This window comes from Hylobates moloch, unplaced genomic scaffold, assembly GCF_009828535.3.
Source record: "Hylobates moloch isolate HMO894 unplaced genomic scaffold, HMol_V3 SCAFFOLD_8, whole genome shotgun sequence".
NCBI lineage: Eukaryota > Metazoa > Chordata > Mammalia > Primates > Hylobatidae > Hylobates > Hylobates moloch.
Window position 1 is genome coordinate 52,395,037 of NW_026652283.1, and position 18,826 is coordinate 52,413,862.

At 42.6% G+C, this 18,826-nt stretch overlaps 1 protein-coding gene across 3 annotated transcripts in view; it reads right to left on the minus strand.

Moving 5' to 3' along the window:
- NRDC (nardilysin convertase) overlaps window positions 1-11,844 on the minus strand; it is an 88,790-nt gene extending 76,946 nt beyond the window's left edge. For all 3 annotated transcript variants that reach the window (XM_032160817.3, XM_058441856.1, XM_032160820.2), the window contains exon 1: window positions 11,372-11,844. In XM_032160817.3, the coding sequence (XP_032016708.1) occupies window positions 11,372-11,712 (341 nt within the window). In that variant the 5' untranslated portion in view covers window positions 11,713-11,844. The remainder of the gene's footprint in view (window positions 1-11,371) is intronic.
- Window positions 11,845-18,826: the final 6,982 nt, after the last annotated feature.

Genomic DNA, 18,826 nt, shown 5'->3' on the forward strand with positions numbered 1-18,826 from the left:
AGTCTGTCACTCAGGCTGCAGCACAATGACGTGATCATAGCTTACTGTAACCCCAAACTCCTGGGCTCCTGCAATACTCCTGCCTCAGCCTACCAAAGCACTGGGATTACAGGCATCATGAGCCACTGTGCCCAGCCTAAACATTATGTTTTGATTCAGACAAAAAGCAAGAAATAAAGTAACCCAAAAAAAAAAAAAAAGACTGAAAAGTATATCCTTATGTAACAAGCCAAAGGAGAAAAGGAAGAAGACAGAAATAGAAGCAAGAGTTTAAAACAGGCACTATTCTAGGCACTGGGGATATAAGCAGTAAACAAAACTAATTCCTTGCCCTTGTGATGAAACATTCCAGTGCAGCAGAAAGACAATGCACAAGTAAATTTATGTCAAATGACAATAAGTGCTATAAAAAAAAAAAAAGAGTAAGAAAAAACATGGAGATAGGAAAACAAAACTTATTTTATACAGGCTGATATTTAAAGTCATGAGACCGGACAACATACGGAGTAAGGGTAGATGAGAAGTTTGAAAATTGAGCCCTAGATAATCCAAAATTTAGAAGTCAGGGAAATGAGAAGAGATCTGTGAATAAGCAGAAAGAGAACTATAAACAGTGGTGACCTGAAAGTCAACTGATCAAAGCATTTCAAGAAGGAAAGAATGGTGAACTATGCAATATGATGCTAATAGGTTGAGTAAGATGACTTGAGAATTGACTAATGTAAAGATATTGGTGGCCTTGAACTAGCTATTTCAGTGTAACAATAGTGGCAGAAGTCTACTCTGAGTGAGCTTACGAAATAATGGGAACAGATGAATTACAATCTGCAAGTACAGATAACTCAACAAGTTTTGCTACAGAGTTACCAGAGAAACTGAATAGCTAGAAGGACATAGCTCCAAGGGGATACAGAATAAAGAAATTTTTTCTCCTGAAGATGGAAACAATTACAGCATATTTGTATGCTCCTGGGGATGATCCAGCAAAAGACAAACTGATGATGCAGGATGGAAGGAGAACAATTGCTGGAATAATTAGTGGAACATAAAAGGTGTAAGGAGATGGGATCCAGTACACAACTGGAGAGTAGAGATAGGTCTTAGGAGTACAGACTATTCATTTATTAGTAACAGAAGAGAAGGTATGCAAAGACTCAAAGAAACAAATTCCCTCCCTTCAAAAATTTCAACATAATAGCGTGGAAAGACAAGTAATAACTACAAAAATATGAAATCGCTTGGAAAAAAAACATTGCTAGAGGGCCACACAAGAGTCACTAACTACATGTGGGAAGGGACAATTGAAGGAAAAGAGAAAAGAGAGGAGATACTCATGCATGAATTCAAAAAGCAAATATGACCAAACAAAACACGTGCCAAGAAAAGGAGCACAAAATAGCACAACAGAAGATGAAGATGAAGATAGAACGTTAAGAACAAAATAGAAGGCCTTGGACATTACCTGCCATTATGAGAAGTTTGTTAGAAGGAATAAAATGAGAGAATACAATCCATTTATACTCTAATTACTGCTTAGTACCTGCTCAGTAATGTATTTTCATAGAATAGCACTTAAATCTATCATGTAATAACAGTACTGTCTGGCTGGGCACAGTGGTTCATGCCCGTAATTCCAGCACTTTGGGAGATCAAGGCAGGAGGATCACTTGACTCCAGGATCCACATATTCGAGACCAGGGTGGGTGGCATGATGAAACCCCGTCTCTACAAAAATCAGCCAGGTGTGGTGGTGCATGCCTGTAGTCCCAGCTACTCAGGAGGCTGAAGTGGGAGGATCACTTGAGCCTGGGAGGTGGAGGTTACAGTGACCTGAGATCACACCACTGCACTGCATCCTGAGATGGAGTGAGCCACCATCTCAAAAAATAAAATAAGGCATAGAAATTATTTAAAATGTTACCATTGGTTAATGCAGGGTAGAATAATTATGGAGAATTCTCTTTTTTTGAGATAGGGTCTCACTCTGTTGCCCACACTGGAGTGTACCAGTGTGATCATGGCTCACTACAACCTCAAACTCCTGTGCTCAAGCCATCCTCCTACCTCAGCCTTCCAAGTAGCTGGGACCACACCAGCTTGGTGGTGCACACCACCAAGCCCAGCTAATTTTTTAATTTTTTGTAGAGGTAGGGTCTTGTTTTGTTACCCAGGCTGGCCTCAAACTCATGATCTCAAACGATCCTCCTGCCTTGACTTAAGATGCTGGGATTACAGGCATGAACCAGCGCGCCCAGCCAGGAATTCTTAAATTTTCTTTTTATCTAAAGTTCCTTCCCTATGATGACCACATAATACTTCTTTATTGTTATTTAACACTTATCTTCTTGTAATTACTAAAAAATAAATAAAACAAAAGTTAAATCTCTCCTTCCTTTCCCCAGAGAAATAAGCTTGCTGAATACCATCCATAATCATTTCTGTACATATATATGAATACGTTAAAAACTATAATTTAAGTAAACATATAACAGTAATATTTTTTCCTTTTAAAAATGGAATTATACATTTTGTTTTGCCACTAGTTTTCATTCAACAATAAATCAGAGGAGATCTATTTCAATATATAAAATCACCTATCCTTTTTTATAGCTATGTATTATTTTCATTGTAAAACTGTATCATAATTTAATCTTTATTCAACCAATGGAAAATAAAGTTGTACCAACTTTTTACTACTACAAAAAATGCTACAAAGCAAGCTTTATTCATGGCCTTATCCAATAACTGTAAACATATAAAAACAGTAATAGCTAACATTTGAGTGCTTACTATGTTAAGCACAAGCTTCCACATAAAATATACAATATCAGCATATGCATTTGTAGTATTTGTATTATTTGCACCTCTGTAACCTGTCCACATTCATTTTCTCTGAAAATCAATTGCTTTAAAACTGGCCAAAATACACTTAAAAAAATTTTTTTTAAGAGATGGAGGGATCTCATTTTGTTGCCCAGGCTGGTCTTAAACTCCTGGGCTCAAGCCATCCTCCCACCTGAGCCTCCCAAGTAGCTGGGATTACGGGCATGTGTCACTGTGCCCAGCTTCAGAATACAATTTTAATCTAAGAAATTTCTGGCAAAATATCCCCATGAGTTCTGTGGAAATGCCTGGCATGTAAGCACTCATACATTCATACATTCTACAAATATTATTTGAGAACCTAAAATGTACTGGACCTTGAGTGAATAAAACAGACGTGATCTCCATACTCATGGGCATTTAGCCTAGCAAACATTTAAAGTGAATTAAGTGGAAAGCAAAAAGAAAAGTGAAGAGGGGAACACATCAGCTACAGAAAGACTAGTACCATTTGTGTCAACACACAATTATAACTGATTCTTAAACCAGTCTGCCACATCCTATGGATTTAAACTACTGCTTTACTTTTATCATTTTCATGCTCAAGAACCCACAGATTTTCTTAGTATTTACCACGTATATACTTCACCCATTTACTACATTAGCCATTTCAAACCTTCACACTCAAGGCTTCCCTATGCATCCCACTATTTCCCCTAGTTTCCCAGAGGACCACCTAAGTACATTTCAATGACTACTTTACAAATAAGAGGGGAAAGTCACCCTTTCAAGTTTTCACTGCCTGCATCCACATTCATTACAACTTCCTTCACTTTAAGTGAAGACATTTTCTCGTCTCTCTAAAATGAGTCTCTCTGGGTATGTTCTTAAGATTAATCCTGTCACCTCACAACTATCTAAGAATCTATTACTATTACTAGTAATCTATTACTGTCTGTATCTTCAACTTCTCTACTGATTCTTTTTTTCTCAAGCAAGACATGCTCACCTCTTACTCATCTTAAAAAAAACACTCTCTTGCTACAATGTACTGTTTTTATCCTAAAATCTCTTCTCATCCCTTCCCCTTTAAAACCAAACAATGTGTACCTCACCATTCAAAATTTCTCACTCTTGGCGGGGCGTGGTGCCTCAAGCCTGTAATCCCAGCACTTTGGGAGGCTGAGACAGGCGGATCACTTGAGGTCAGGAGTTCAAAACCAGCCTGGCCAAGATGATGAAACCCCCCTCTCTACTAAAAACACAAAAATTAGCTGGGCATGGTGGCACATGCCTATAATCCCGGCTGCTTGGGAGGCTGAGACGCGAGAATTGCTTGAACTCAGGAGGTGGAAGTTGCAGTGAGCCGAGATCACGCCACTGCACTCCAGCCTGGGTGACAGAGCAAGACTCCATCTCAATCAATCAATTTCTCACTCTCCATTCATCCTTAACTCACTACAATCTGGTTTCTGCCTCCATACCATTCCTTTGAAACTGCTTTCACCAGTAATAATTTATTGAGTCTCCAAAAGAGACTCAGTCCTAGTACTACTTGACCTCTCAGTTTTATCTATCATCACTCCTTGCTTCAAGCATTCTCCTCCACTGGTTCATTAAAAAAAAAAAAAAAGCCACTATCACCTGCTTCCCAACTGCTCCTTTTCAATTTCAATTGTTTACAGGTTGCTCTTATTCTGTGTCCTTATGAAGATCCTTAGCCTTAGAGACATTAGTTAACTTGCTAAAGGTCACATAACCAGTAGATAGCAAACTAGAAACACAAATGACAAAACAAAAAGTCATACTTTACATATCCCTATTCTAGCACCTATTATATTTAATGCATTTCAGTTTCAGTATCTGCTCCCTGACTCTCCTATAGCAGATCATAAGCTTAAAAGCAAAAGAGCTTTTACCATCATTCAGTTCTTTAAAAACAGGGCGTTTTTGTTTGTTTGTTTGTTTGTTTGTTTTTTTGCGACAGAGTCTGGTTCTGTGGCCCAGGCTAGAGTGCAGTGGGCACGATCTCGACTTACTGCAACCTCTGCCTCCCGGATTCAAGCAATTCTCCTGCCTCAGCCTCCCCAGTATCTGAGATTATAGGCATCCGCCACCACACCCAGCTAATTTTTGTATTTTAGTAGAGACAGGGTTTCACCATGTTGACCAGGTACGTCTTCAACTCCTGCCAGCCTCAGCCTCCCAAAGTGCTGGGATTACAGGCGTGAGCCACTGCGCCCAGCCAGAAAAACAGAGAGCTTTTTTTGTTTTGTTTTTGTTTTTTTGAGACAGAGGCAGGTGATCCGCCTGCCTTGGCCGCCCAAAGTGCTAGGATTACAGGTGTGAGCTACTGCACCTGGCCAACAGAGAGCTTTTTAACACTAAATCTTATTTTCCTAAAACACACAGACACACACACACACACAATTTCAGTTAGAAACAATATATACTCTTTCTATTCTTACTAGCCCATCAGCCCACATTAAAGAAATCAGTCAGGCCCGGTGCAGTGGCTCATGCCAGTACTCCCAGCACTTTGGGAGGCCAAGGTGGGCTGATTGAGCTCAGGAGTTTGAGACTAGCCTGGGCAACAGAGCGAAACCCAACTCTACAAAAACGTACAAAAATTAGCTGGGCATGATGGTGTGCACCTGTAGTCCCAGCTACTTAGGAGGCCAAGGTGGGGAGGATGGCTTGAACCTGGGAGGCGCAGGCTGCAGTGAGTTGAGATCATGCCACTGCACTCCAGCCTGGGTGACAGAGCCAGACTGTCTCAAACACAAAACAAAACAAAATAAGGAAATCAGTCTAAGGAACAGTAAGAGACAAAAGATATGTTTATTAAAGTTATACTAGTATTCATAAGACTTAACATATTTCAATCTTAAAAGCGCTTACTTTGTTAAATGAGTTTGCACCTCGTGAAGTAACACCTAGGTTACCTTTACAAGTGGGAGTGCAAAAAAAAAGAGATTTAGATTCATTTGTTCATTTGTATCAGACTAAGGAATTGTTGTCAATCTCATGGAATTTATACACATAGAAGTCATAATTATTTCTTTCGTAGCTGTGAGATTTTGTGATCATTTTAGCAATATTTGTGTGTCTGTGTATGTGAAATGAAACACACACAAATGAAATTACTGGCTTACGTATTGAAGCATTACTGTTCCAGTTTTCATTGTAAATATCAACAAATAAACCTGTTCTTCCCATCCAATACAAAAAAAAAAAAAAGTTCTCTTCTTTTCTGGTATATAGTTTTCTTCTGATACCTCAGATTTGTATAAGGCTTCTGCTCAGTATACGTGCTGCCAAAGTGAGCAAAAAGCCTTCTGCTCAGAAGTGAGCCACTTCACTAGCAAACTATTCAGGAAGCCAACAAATGTTAGTGTTCTCAATGCAACTGTTCCACTCACTTGAATTGTGATCCTCCTCCTGTTCAACAGCATACAATAGTAAACAACATAATATTCAGAAATAGCCTGTACTTATTCAGCATACACCCACCCATTATTTTCTACAATATATGGAAATTTTATTTATTTATTTATGTATTTATGTTTGAGACAGTCTTGCTCTGTTGCCCAGGCTGGAATACAGTGGCACGACCTCAGCTCACTGCAACCTCTGCCTCCCAAGTTCAAGCGATTCCCCTGCCTCTGCCTCCCAAGTAGTTGGGATTACAAGCGCCTGCCACTACAACTGGCTAATTTTTTTATTTTTAGTAGAGACAGGGTTTCACCATGTTGGGTAGGCTGGTCTTGAACTCCTGACCTCAGATGATCCACCCACCTCCGCCTCCCAAAGTGCTGGGATTACAGGCGTGAGCCCCCACTCCCAGCCTGAAAATTTATTAAGATAATCATCTCCTCACTTGTAAGTCTGACCAAAATTTAAATTAGAAGGACTTGCCCTTCAGAAGTTTATATGCCTTTTTGACCGGGTGTGGTAGCTCACGCCTGTAATCCCAGCACTTTGAGAGGCACAGGCGGGCAGATCTCTTGAGGTCAGGAGTTCGAGACCAGCCTGGGCAACTTGGTGAGACACCGCCCCCTACCTCCATTTTTTTTTTTTTTTTTTTTTTTTTTTTTTTTGAGACAGAGTCTCACTCTGTCACCCAGGCTGGAGTGCAGTGGCGCAATCTCGGCTCGCTGCAAGCTCCGCCTCCCAGGTTCACGCCATTCTCCTGCCTCAGCCTCTCTGAGTAGCTGGGACTACAGGCGCCCGCCACCACAACCGGCTAATTTTTTGTATTTTTAGTAGAGACGGGGTTTCACCGTGGTCTCGATCTCCTGACCTCGTGATCCACCTGCCTCGGCCTCCCAAAAATTAGCCGGACATGGTGGGGCAGGTTGTGATGGTGCCTCTGTACTCCAGCCTGGGCGATGAATTGAAATCCTGTCTCAAAATTTTTTTTAATCGTTAAAAAAAATAAAAAAGAAGTTTACATACCTTTTCATTTGTTCTTTCCTCCTCCATAGAAATACAGGTCTTTTTATAAGCAGGTTAAACATGGAAAGTGCTCTGTACTTGTTTTAGTCAATCCAAAATACCTAACGTTAAGTGTTCTTCATTGTTAAAATTTACTATTCAGAATGTTCCACGGCCAGGCCAGGTGCAGTGGCTCACCTGTGCCTGTAATCCCAGCACTATGGGAGGCCAAGGAGGGCAGATCATCTGAGGTCAGGAGTTCGAGACCAGCCTAGACAACATGGCGAAACCTCATCCCTACAAAAACTTAGCTGGGCATGATGGCACGTGCCTGTAGTCCCAGCTACTAGAGAGCCTGAGGTGGAAGGATCACCTAAGCCTGGGAGGTCGAGGCTGCAGTGGGCCGTGATGGCACCACTGCACTCCAGCCTGGGTTACAAAGTGAGACCCTATCTCAAAAATAAAAATAAAAAATAAATAGAATACACCACTACTAATCCTGCCCAACTAGAATTTCCACTCAACACCAATAAAAATTTGAATATCAATTCCCAACCTGAAGTCCCTTAACCCTTCCAGAAGGGAAGGGAATCAATACTTCGTAAGCATTTAATACAGATCCCTGTAAAAGCATAATAGGTGTCCTGGAAATATGCCCAACATTTCAAAAAACCGGAATACAAATTACACATATGCTGAAGTAAAATTCCGCAGGCTATTAATAAATGCAGACTGGTAAATCTTTCAAGGTATTATTTCACCACAATATTCCTCTAAATGGGTCCTCCTCTGGTACTTATTCAAAAGATATATAATATGATGCTATATACTGTAATGGATCATGTACAAAATCCTACTGAAATACAATGGAAGGAGGAATTAGTTCTGCCTAGAAAGACTTCACAGAGGGAATATCTCAGCAGAATCTGGAAGGATAATTCAGCTCTGTGGGCTGCAGATGCGTCTAAGTGTGTTTCTGGTTACAAAAATTCATAGAATTGAATTTGGATAAGTCTTTAAAGATCACCTAGTCCTGAGGTTTTCCACCTTTATTTTAAACTAATAACATATTTTCTTCAAAAGTCTAATTGAAACTCCAGTATATAAAACAGGTAATACGGAAGAACTGCTCTTTTGAAAGGGGAGGGTTATTGAAAAACACTGCTGTTCTAACCAACCCCCTTCCTTTTTAAAATAAGCTGAGACACTAAGAAGGACAATGACTTGGCAAAAGCCATATAAAGACAAAAACGCAACAATTTTCAAAGAACAACTCTTAAGCATTATCTCCTCTTTGAAGTCTTTCCTTTCTCCCCCGGTGGAATTTATCAACGTATTTCATTCCTCAATATATCTAGGACATACCTCCATTATGGCTTCTATAAAACTTTAATGCCCTAATTTTATTTATTTGTTTTTTGAGACTGTCTCACTGCCACCCAGGCTGGAGTGCAGTGGCACGATCATGGCTCACTGCAGCCTCAACCTCCCAGGCTAAGGAATCTTCCTACCTCAGCTTCCCAAGTAGCTGTGACTACAGGCACACACCATCACACCCAGCTAATTTTTTTTGTGTAGAGACAGGGTCTCACTATGTTGCCCAGGCTGGTCTCGAACTCCTGCGCTCAAGTGATCCTCCCAACTCGGCCCCCAAGTGCTGGGATTACAGGCATGAGCCACCACAACAGCCTTTATTTTTTTTTTTTTTATGTGTCTGTGTCCCTCTCTAATATTGTAAGCTCCCTGAAGGAAGGTACTGGCTCAATCATTTTTGTATATTCACCCAGACTAACATGTTATTTATTACATTATATTTGACCAAGTTTCAGAAAATATTTAATCTAGCTTGGTGCCTAGCACACAGTAGGACTTAACAGGTATTTATCAAACAAATTTACCAAAAATGAGATCAGTAAATGAAATAACACATCTAAAACAGTTACAACAGTAGCTGAAACATAGTGTAGACTCCATAAACATTAGTTATTATATAACTTTATATAGGCAAGAAAAAACCCTGAAACCATTATTGAACATTTGATCTGGAAGGCAAAAACTAAGCACCTTTTATCAAGTTTTCAACTTGCTCATTTATACATTGCCAATACAGGTTGAGTATCCTTTATCCGAAACACTCGGGACCAAAAGTATTTCAAATTTTGGATTTTTTTTGGATTTTGGAATATTTGCGTATACATAGTGAGGTTATCTTGGGGATGGGACGCAGTATAAATACAAAATTCATTTATGTTTCATATATACCTTATACACATAACCTGAAGATAATTTTATACAATGTTTTTAATAATTTTGTGCATGAAACAAAGTTTGTGTACGTGAACCAACCATCAAAAAGCAAAGGTGTCAGGTGTGGAATTTTTCACTTGTAGTGTCATGTTGGCGCTCATAAAGTTTTGGATTTCCAAGCATTTTGGATTTTTGGATTAGGGATACTCAACCTGTACAACCACATCTTTGATGAGAAAGAAAGTTTAGCTCACTTATAAAGATCTCTTGACTCTGGCAGCCTGGAGAAAATATATCTAAACTTGAAGTGAAAGGAGAAATTAGGCTGGTCCTGAACTTGGAGCTAAGTGTCATCTGTCAAAGACGTGTGGTGGGAAGTGGAAAAGATTATCTATAAAGTTCTTTCTTGCGCTAATGCTGTAGGGGCTTGTAACAAATTTAGAACTAGAATCCTTCAGCTTTCAATTCACATGAGCAGGAACTTTGTAAAAAATCAGCAAATGGGCTCGGCGCGGTGGCTCATGCCCGTAACCCCAGCACTTTGGGAGAAGTGGCGGGCGGATCATGAGGTCAAGAGATAGAAACCATCCTGGCCAATATGGTGAAACCCCGTCTCTACTAAAAATACAAAAAATTAGCCGGGCGTGGTGGCGAGCACCTGTAGTCCCAGCTACTGGGGAGGCTGAGGCAGGAGAATCGCTTGAACCCGGGAGGCGGAGGTTGCAGTGATCGCACTCCAGCCTGGTGACAGAGCAAGACTCCGTCTCAAAAAAAAAAAAAAAAAAAAAAAAAAAAAAAAAAAAAAATCAGCAAATCATACACCGAATTTGGTGTCAGATAGTAGAGGTCACCATACCAGCTCTGTTATTTAGCTGTGTGATTCTGAGCAAGAAGCAAACTCTTTGGGTCTCAATTTCCTCAACCTGTTCAACGAAGTTATTGGACAATATGAACTCTATTTAAAATACATCAAAGTCCAGGCCGGGCACAGTGGCTCACGCCTGTAATCCCAGTACTTTGGGAGGCCAAGGCAGGAGGATTCCCTAAGCCCGGGAGTTTGAAATTAGCCTGGGCAACATTGCAAGACCCAGACTCTTATTAAAACACAAGCACGCACACACACAAGATACATCATAGTCATGATACTCCATGAAATAAGCTACCTCTGAGGGAAATAATTCAGGTGGGGACTGAATCACCAATTATTAGAAATGTTTAGAGGACTCCTGCACAAACCAAAAGTAGAGAATTTCAAGATTAGAAGAAACTCACCCAACTGAGACCCAAGTCCTCTCTAATATATTCCTGGAAGAGGTCGCCCAACCATTTTGGTAACGGAGAACTACCCACGGAAACAAGCCACTTCAACTTAGACCAAGTATGATGCAAAGTTACTTTACTGAAGCCACACCATCCTCTGGTAACTTTCGTCCACTAGTTTCACCTACCACTTAAGTGTCCCTCAAATATTTTGGATAGTGATAATACGCCCCTTAAATACCCTGTCCTCCAAAATTAAAGTATCCAACTCCGTCAACCTTTCCTGGTAACATAATACCAAGACTCCCTCACCATTCAGGCTGCGTTCCTCAAAGAAATCTCCATTCTTGCTTTAGCGACTGTATTCAAATGACTCGAAAAGCTTCTCCCATTCTGACATCTTAGAACCCAAGATCTCCCACTTGCCCAGCTGACACCACAGGGAAGCCTCTAATCACGCTTGCCACCTCCACCCAAGGAAGCATTTGGGGTGGAAAGTGTGCCCTGTTGCTCCACTGGGAGACATGGAGACAAGAAGTGACGGCGGCACCGACAGAGAAACCGGCACACTGTTCGCCTCCCCATTGCAAGCCTCCTCCCTCACCGGTATTGCTTGGGGTCGCTGGGAGACTTGACGATCTCAGGGTCCCCGGCATTACTGAGAGACCCCCTCCGTCCCTCTTCCTCAGATTCATCCGCTCCTAGACGGGCAACCCGGCTGTTCTCGCCCAGATCCTGTCCATTGGGCTGCAGGTCAGGGCAGCTGCAGGTAGACTTCGCCTTGTTCCTTCCAGGCATGGCCAGAATAGGAAAGGGTCCGGCAGCAGCAATGTCTTCGCACCGACCCCGCGCTTCGATTCCCCAGAGCGCCGCGAGCTCCCGCCCGGCCTCACACAACTTCCTCCGGGTGGCACAGACTGCAGCAACAGTGACTCTTCTCAGCATTCACCACCAAACTGGAGCGATGGACATCCCGCTTCCCGGGACCCACCTCCTCCGCGTTCCAGAGGCGGTGGCGGCCGGCGCTGGTGCTGCCGCAGCCGCGGGGAACAGGCCTGAACCCCTCCCCCAACCCAGTCTCCCTCACGCCGACTTCCCTCATCCCTCCGCCCTCCCGGCCGCCGATGACGCTACTGATTTCAGCCAATTATGAGGCAAGAAAGTAGTCACGCTCACGTAAGCAACCAATCAGAACAGGAAAGGAGAGGAACCAACGTGACCCGGACTGATTCTCGGAACAGCCAGCGAACATTTCGAAACCCAAAGTGGGCGGGGCGAGGGAGAAGAGGCGGAGAGAGTGGCGCGGAGGACGACGGGAAAAGGGCATCCGGCGCGTTTATGACGTACGCGGGGAGTGTTTTGTGGCAACCACTGAGTAGTGCTCCGCGTGTCATAGAAAAATATTCCCCTAATAAGAAAACTGAGAAACGAGTGCAGAGAATTAATTCCAAAGTTTTAAATTTTCCCATTCGTGTCATAGTTTGGGTACCCTACCCTTCAGACCCGGGGCGAGCCTTCGGTTGTGACTCAGCACGTAAAAAACCAGAACGCCGGAAGTCTTTTCCTACACCCGCCGGATGGACGCTGCTCCCGAGCGCCGCAAATACTAATTGGCTCTTCTCTACCCTACAGTCGGCCCGACAGTGGTGGGGTTTCATCCTCAAGGCCTAAGAAGTGCTAAAAAGACCAGTCTGGATGTGCTCACTATTCTATGCGAAAACATTTTTTAGCTCCTCCAGCCCGTTAAATTCGGCCAATTTTTATCGAGTAGCTACAGCGTCTGCTGCCTTCAAGTCTCCTTTCCCAGTTTTTCCCGCTAGCAGTGGTCTTTGGTGAGCAATGTAAAATGTGACGGAAATACGAACATAAATGAAAGCTAAAAAGCAGCCGAAATTAGTAAGATGCACTATACTGACACCGCGGGGTAAGAGATCCTAGCTCATACATATGAATGAGCGGAGAAAGACGTGAAGGCGGGAGATGTGTTGATAGTTACTGTATCTTCGAGGTTTTCGAGGCCTCTTCTGAGTTCCAAATGCAAGCAAGCAATACAACCATGAACAAAACAAAACTTGCCTTAGGCTGGGCGTGATAGCTCACACCTGTAATCCTAGTACTTTGGGAGGCCGAAGCGGGAGGTTTGCTTGAGCCCGGGAATTTGGTACCAGCCTGGGCAACATAGTGAGACCCCCGTCTCTACAAAATTCTTTTTTTAAATTAGCCAGGCTTGGTGATGCGTGCATGTGGTCCCAGCTACTCAGGAGGCTGAGGCAGGAGGAATGCTTGAGTCCAGGAGGTCGAGGCTGCAGTGAGCCGTGATTGCAACACTGCACTCCAGCCTGGTTGACACAGAGCCTGTCTAAACAACAACAAAAATTTAAAGCCTTGCCTTGGAGGAGCTTGCATTCTAATGGGAAGGAACAGTAACATATGTCAACTAAAGTAAATCAGGCTTTTAAATAATTCAAGTTAGCTTTCTTCAGAAGTCTTACTGAGGACCGCCACCTGGGAGAGTCAGAGTTTTTTTTTAGACTGCTCCAAAGCAGTGTTTCAGCCCGCAGCTTCTACGCAGGTGGTGGCCGCTCTGCATGTGCCTGGAAGTTAAATCAAATGTGCTCAGAAAGGCTGGGCCTGTAATCCCAGTGATTAAGGAGGCTAAGGCAGAAGGATTGCTTGAGGCCAGGCATTTACAACCGGCCTGTGTAACATATCAAGACTCTGTCTCCATACACACATGAAAAAGCAAGGCGTGGTAGAACATCCCTGTAGTCCTAGCTACGGGAGAGGCAGAGGTAAAAGGATTGCTGGAACTCCTGAGTTTGAGGTTACAGTGAGCTATGATTGTGCCTCTGCACTCTAGCCTGGTGACAGAGCAAGACCTTGTCTCTAATAAAAAAGAAAAAAATGTACCCAGCAGTTACACTAGAGTAAAATCTCATGAAGGTTTAGGTGGAAGAATACACATGTTTATAGATCATGGAGGCATAGTCATTAATCCTGTCAGAAATGTACAGGAAGAGGCAAGGTCAAGGATCATTGGATTTATCTTTTCTAAAAATGCAGTGATTCAGGCAAGAGACATGGGAACTTGTGCTGTATCCTGCTTATCTTCAGGGTATTCTGGAGGGCTGTGCGCAGTCACTGAGGCTGTGAAATTCTGCTGGCAAGAGAGTTTGTGAAATTCTGCTGGTAAACAGAATGAGCAGACATGGCTTCTTATGTTTGCTACTTTGTCTCACATATACAAAAAACAATGAATGCAATGAAGACAAATTGTATGGGATCGGAAGATAAGGAGTTAGGGAGGAAGGGTACAATGATTCAGGTAGAAAATGATGGAACCTAAACTGGAGCATTAGATGAGGTAAATTGAAAAATATTGTTCAAATATCCCAGTTTGTTTCCATACATCTTTTCAAGAACTTACCACTTTTTAAACTAAGCAACTCCACTAGACTTCCCTTCTTCAGAGCAGTGGTTTGTTGTTGGTTTTATTTGTTTGTTTGTTTAGAAATGAGTTCTCACTATGTCTATCCAGGCTGGTCTCAAACTCCTGGCCTTAAGCCATCGTCCCACCTCAGCCTCCCAAATCACTGGGATTACTATAGGCATAAACTAGTGCACCTAGCTCACAGCAGTGGTTTTTAATTAAATTTTTCTAACTAGATACAAAGATGGGCTGGATCCAATGGCATGTGTCTGTAGTCCCAGCACTTTGGGAGGCCGAGGAAGGTGGATCACTTGAGCCCAGGATTTTGAGACCAGTGAATATAGAGAAAAGCTGTCTCCACAAAAAATACAAAGAATTAGCTGGGTGTAGTGGTGCATGCTTGTAGTCCCAGCTACTTGAAAGGCTGAGGTGGGAGGATCACCTGAGCCTAGGAGGTCAAGGCTGCAGCAAGCCATGATCATGCCACTGCACTCCAGCCTGGGTGATAGAGTGAGACCCTGTCTCCAAAAAAAAAAAAAAAAAGAGACAAAAATTGCATCCTGAGTGTGAGCTGCTTTAAAAAGAAGTCTCTAGCGGAGGTTGCAGTGAGCCAAGATTGCACCACTGCACTCCAGCCTGGGCGACAGAGCGAGACTCTGTCTCAAAAAAAAAGGTCTGTGTGGTGGTGGTCACCTGTAATCCCAGCTACTCAGGAGGCTGAGCCAGAGAATTGCTTGAACCCAGGAGGCGGAGGTTGCAGTGAGCCGAAATTGTGCCACTGCACTCCAGGCTGGGCGACAGAGTGAGACTCCATCCCCAAAAAATAAATAAAAATAAAAGTCTCTGAATCTTAAAGGTTACCAGACTGTAGAAATATGGTAACACGCACAGGAAAAATACCTCTGATGCTGAGCCCAATACAGTTCTAACTCCATAGCACATGTGAGGCAGTCCATTCTTCATTCAACCAACAAATTGAGCTCGTGATACGTGCCAGAAACTGGGAATACAGTGATGAACAAGAAATTTCCCTGTTCTCTTGGAACATAAAAGAGAACTGGTGGGAGAGACAGACATTAAACAAACACACAAATTTTAAATTTATAATTGTGAGTAGTTCTGGAAAGATACATACAAAGGGACCTAGACTGGTCAGAGAGTTTCTCTAAAGAAGGGAAATAGGCCAGCTGTGGTGGCTCACCTGTGTAATCCCAGCACTTGGGGAGGCAGAGGCGGGCAGATCACGAGGTCAGGAGTTCAAGACCAGCCTGGCCAACATGTTGAAAACCTGTCTCTGCTAAAAATACAAAAAAAAAAAAAATTAGCTGAGCATGGTGGCATGCATCTGTAATCCCAGCTACTCGGGAGACTGAGGCAGGAGAATCACTTAAACCCGAGAGGCAGAGGTTATAGTGAGCCAAGATCGTGCCACTGCACTCCAGCCTGGGTAACAGTGAGACTCCAACTCAAAAAAAAAAAAAAATGGTAAATAAGGGAAATGTAAATTAACATTTGAAGAATGTATAGGAATTGGGTGTAGGAATATACATACTTGTTCAAAAGCCCTAAGAAAGCAAGTCAGTATGGCTAAATTGTAGTGTGCTAATCTGGAAGCAAAGAGGAAAGGAGTCCATGGTTGAGATCATACAGAACCTTCCTATGAGTAAGAGGTCATTGCCTTATCTATTTTATATATCATTGGATCCCCAGCTTCTAGAATAGTTTCTGGCACACTGTGGTACTCAGTAAATAATGGTTGAACAAAAGGAAAGAGAGGGTATGATCACAAGTGTTTTCCAAGTAGACCACTCTGGCTCATGTATGAAAAACATTGGATGGTGGGGGCAAAGGCAAGACTGGAAGAAAAGAGAGCAGTTAGAAGGCTGCTGAAGTAATATAGGCAATAGAAGATGATACCTTGGATTTGAGGAGTGATAGTGGCGATGGAAAGATGTAGATAAATAATATGTATTCAGGAAGTAGAATTGCCCAGTTTTAGGTAGTGATTGATTTGATGTGGGAGAATAAGGAGAGAAGTGTTAGGTATAACTTCCTGCTGTCTGGTTTTCTGCATGGATCGATGATGGTGCCAGTAACTCAGTAAACAGGAAATTCTGAAAAAGGAGCAGTTTTGGTAGGAGAAGAGTATACTAGCTCAGTTTTGGACATGTTAAGTTTGAGTTATTTGTGAGACACACAGATGAAGATCAGGTCTGAAGCTCAGAAAAGAGACCTAAATTGGAGATAAAAATTTGCGGTTTGTTGGTTTCTAGGTGGTAACCAAAGCTTATTGAATGAGATCACCTCCACTGAGATTGTGAAGTCAAAAAAGGGCCCAAGGAGAAAGCCTTGAGGAACTTACAGAAGAGGAAGAACTCACAAAAGAGACTGAGAAGGAACTACCGGGGTGTTAAGAAGAAAACCTGTGTGATCACAGGAAAAATACCTCTGATGCTGAGCCCAATACAATTCTGACCCACAGCACATGTTAGAAGTGTCAGATCAGAGGCTCGGTGCAGTGGCTTATGCCTGTAATCCCAGCACTTTGGGAGGCCAAGGCGGGAGGATCAGTTGAGGCCAGGAGTTCAAGACCAGCCTGGCCAACAGGGCGAAACCCTGTCTCTACTAAAAATACAAAAATTAGCCAGCTGTGGTGGTAACGCCTGTAATCCCAGCTACTTGGGTGACGCATGCCTGTAATCCCAGCTACTTGGGGGGCTGAGGCAGGAGAATTGAACTCTGCCTCAAAGAAAAAGAAGCGTCAGATTAGATATATAAAATATAAGATTTGGCAAGGGATCTCAGAAGTATTTTAATCTGGTGTCTTCAGATATAAAGATAAATACCTATTCAGGTAAAACTCAAAAATGACCAATAGGCATAGCCAGGACTTCCAAACCAGAAGTATTGTTTTCCTATTTAAAATAATTTGGAAAGTTACCATCTCTCATTTGTATTATAAAGAGTATTCCTCAGAGGAAACAGGTAAATTAAACTATTACTTTTTTTGCTTGTTTGTTTTTTGTTTTGTTTTGTTTTTTTCCTTTTTGGAAACAGGGTCTAGCTCTCTCACCCAAGCTGGAATTCAGTGGCATGATCTCGGCTCAGTGCAACCTCTGCCTCCTAGGCTCAAGTGATTCTCCTGCCTCAGCCTCCCGAGTAGCTGGAACCACAATCACAGGCATGCACCACCATGCCCAGCTAATTTTTTGTACTTTTTGTAGAGGCAGGGCTTCTCCATGTTGTGCAGGCTGGTCTTGAACTCCAGGGCTCAAGTGATCTGCCCGCCTCGGCCTCCCAAAATCCTGGGATTACAGGCATGAGCCACTGTACCCAGTGAAAGTATAACTATTATATAGGAAACTGAGGGCCGAGGTTGCAATGAACCGAGATTGTGCTACTTCACTCCAGCCTGGGCAACAGAGTGAGACTCTTGTCTCCAAAAAAAAAGGAAACTGAGGCATCAGAAAGTTAAAAAGAACTTGAGATCCCCAATAAAGTTAAAGAGTACAAGATTATAATTTTTAACCTCATTTACCGAGACCTTCTCTTTTCTTTTTTCAGACAGGGTCTTTCTGTGTCACCCAGCCTAGAGTGCAGTGGTGCATTCATAGCTCACTACAATCTCAACCTCCTAGACTCAAGCAATCCTCCCACCTCAGCCTCCCAAGTAATTGGGACTACAGGCATGCACCACCATGCCTGGCTAATTTATTTTTAAGAGATGGGGGTCTCACTATGTTGCCCAAGCTGGTCTTGAATTCCTGGCCTCAGCAATCCTCCCACCTTGGCCTCTCAAAGTGCTGGGATTACAGGTGTGCACCACTGGGCTCAACCCAGACTTTTTCTTTAAGTTTATTTTTAATTTTTTAATATTTCTTTGGTTTCAGACCCTGACAGACTTTCTTAGAGAGTACAGTATTTAAAGGCTTTTTTACATTTCCACTTCGTCATCAGCCACCCTAAACTCCTTTCCATTTTTACCTCAAGGATTTCCCTCCCATCAGATTTGGTGAGCCTTGTCTCCCTATTCTGGTGAAAGTTTAGAAATCATGAAAATTAAAAACAGCTCATTTCTGTGTTCAATCCCCTAGTCAATGCAAAAGGGTCAGATCTGAGCCTTACTTTTTTTTTTTTTTTAGATGGAGTCTCACTCTGTTGCCCAGGCTGGAGTGCAATGGCGTGATCTCGGCTCACTGCAACCTCTGCCTCCCAGTTTCAAGCAATTCTCCTGCCTCAGCCTCCCAAGTAGCTGGGATTACAGACATGCACCACCACACCTGGCTAATTTTTTGTATTTTTAGTAGAGATGGGGTTTTGCCATGTTGGCCAGGCTGGTCTCGAACTGCTGACCTCAGGTTATCCACCTGCCTCGGCCTCCCAAAGTGCTCGGATTACAGGCGTGAGTCACCGTGCCCAGCCTCAGCCTTACTTTTAAAAATTAAAAGATAAATTATTCTTAATTATCCATCTTTATAATTGAAAGTCGGGATAAGGCAGAAATGTGGAATGTTGATTCTACATTGAGTAGATTGGAATAGTATGAGCCCATTAACATCTCAAACCCAAAATTATCTCCCCCTTGCTTTAATGTCTAAAATTCCTCCATTAGTGATTTATGTCCCTTTT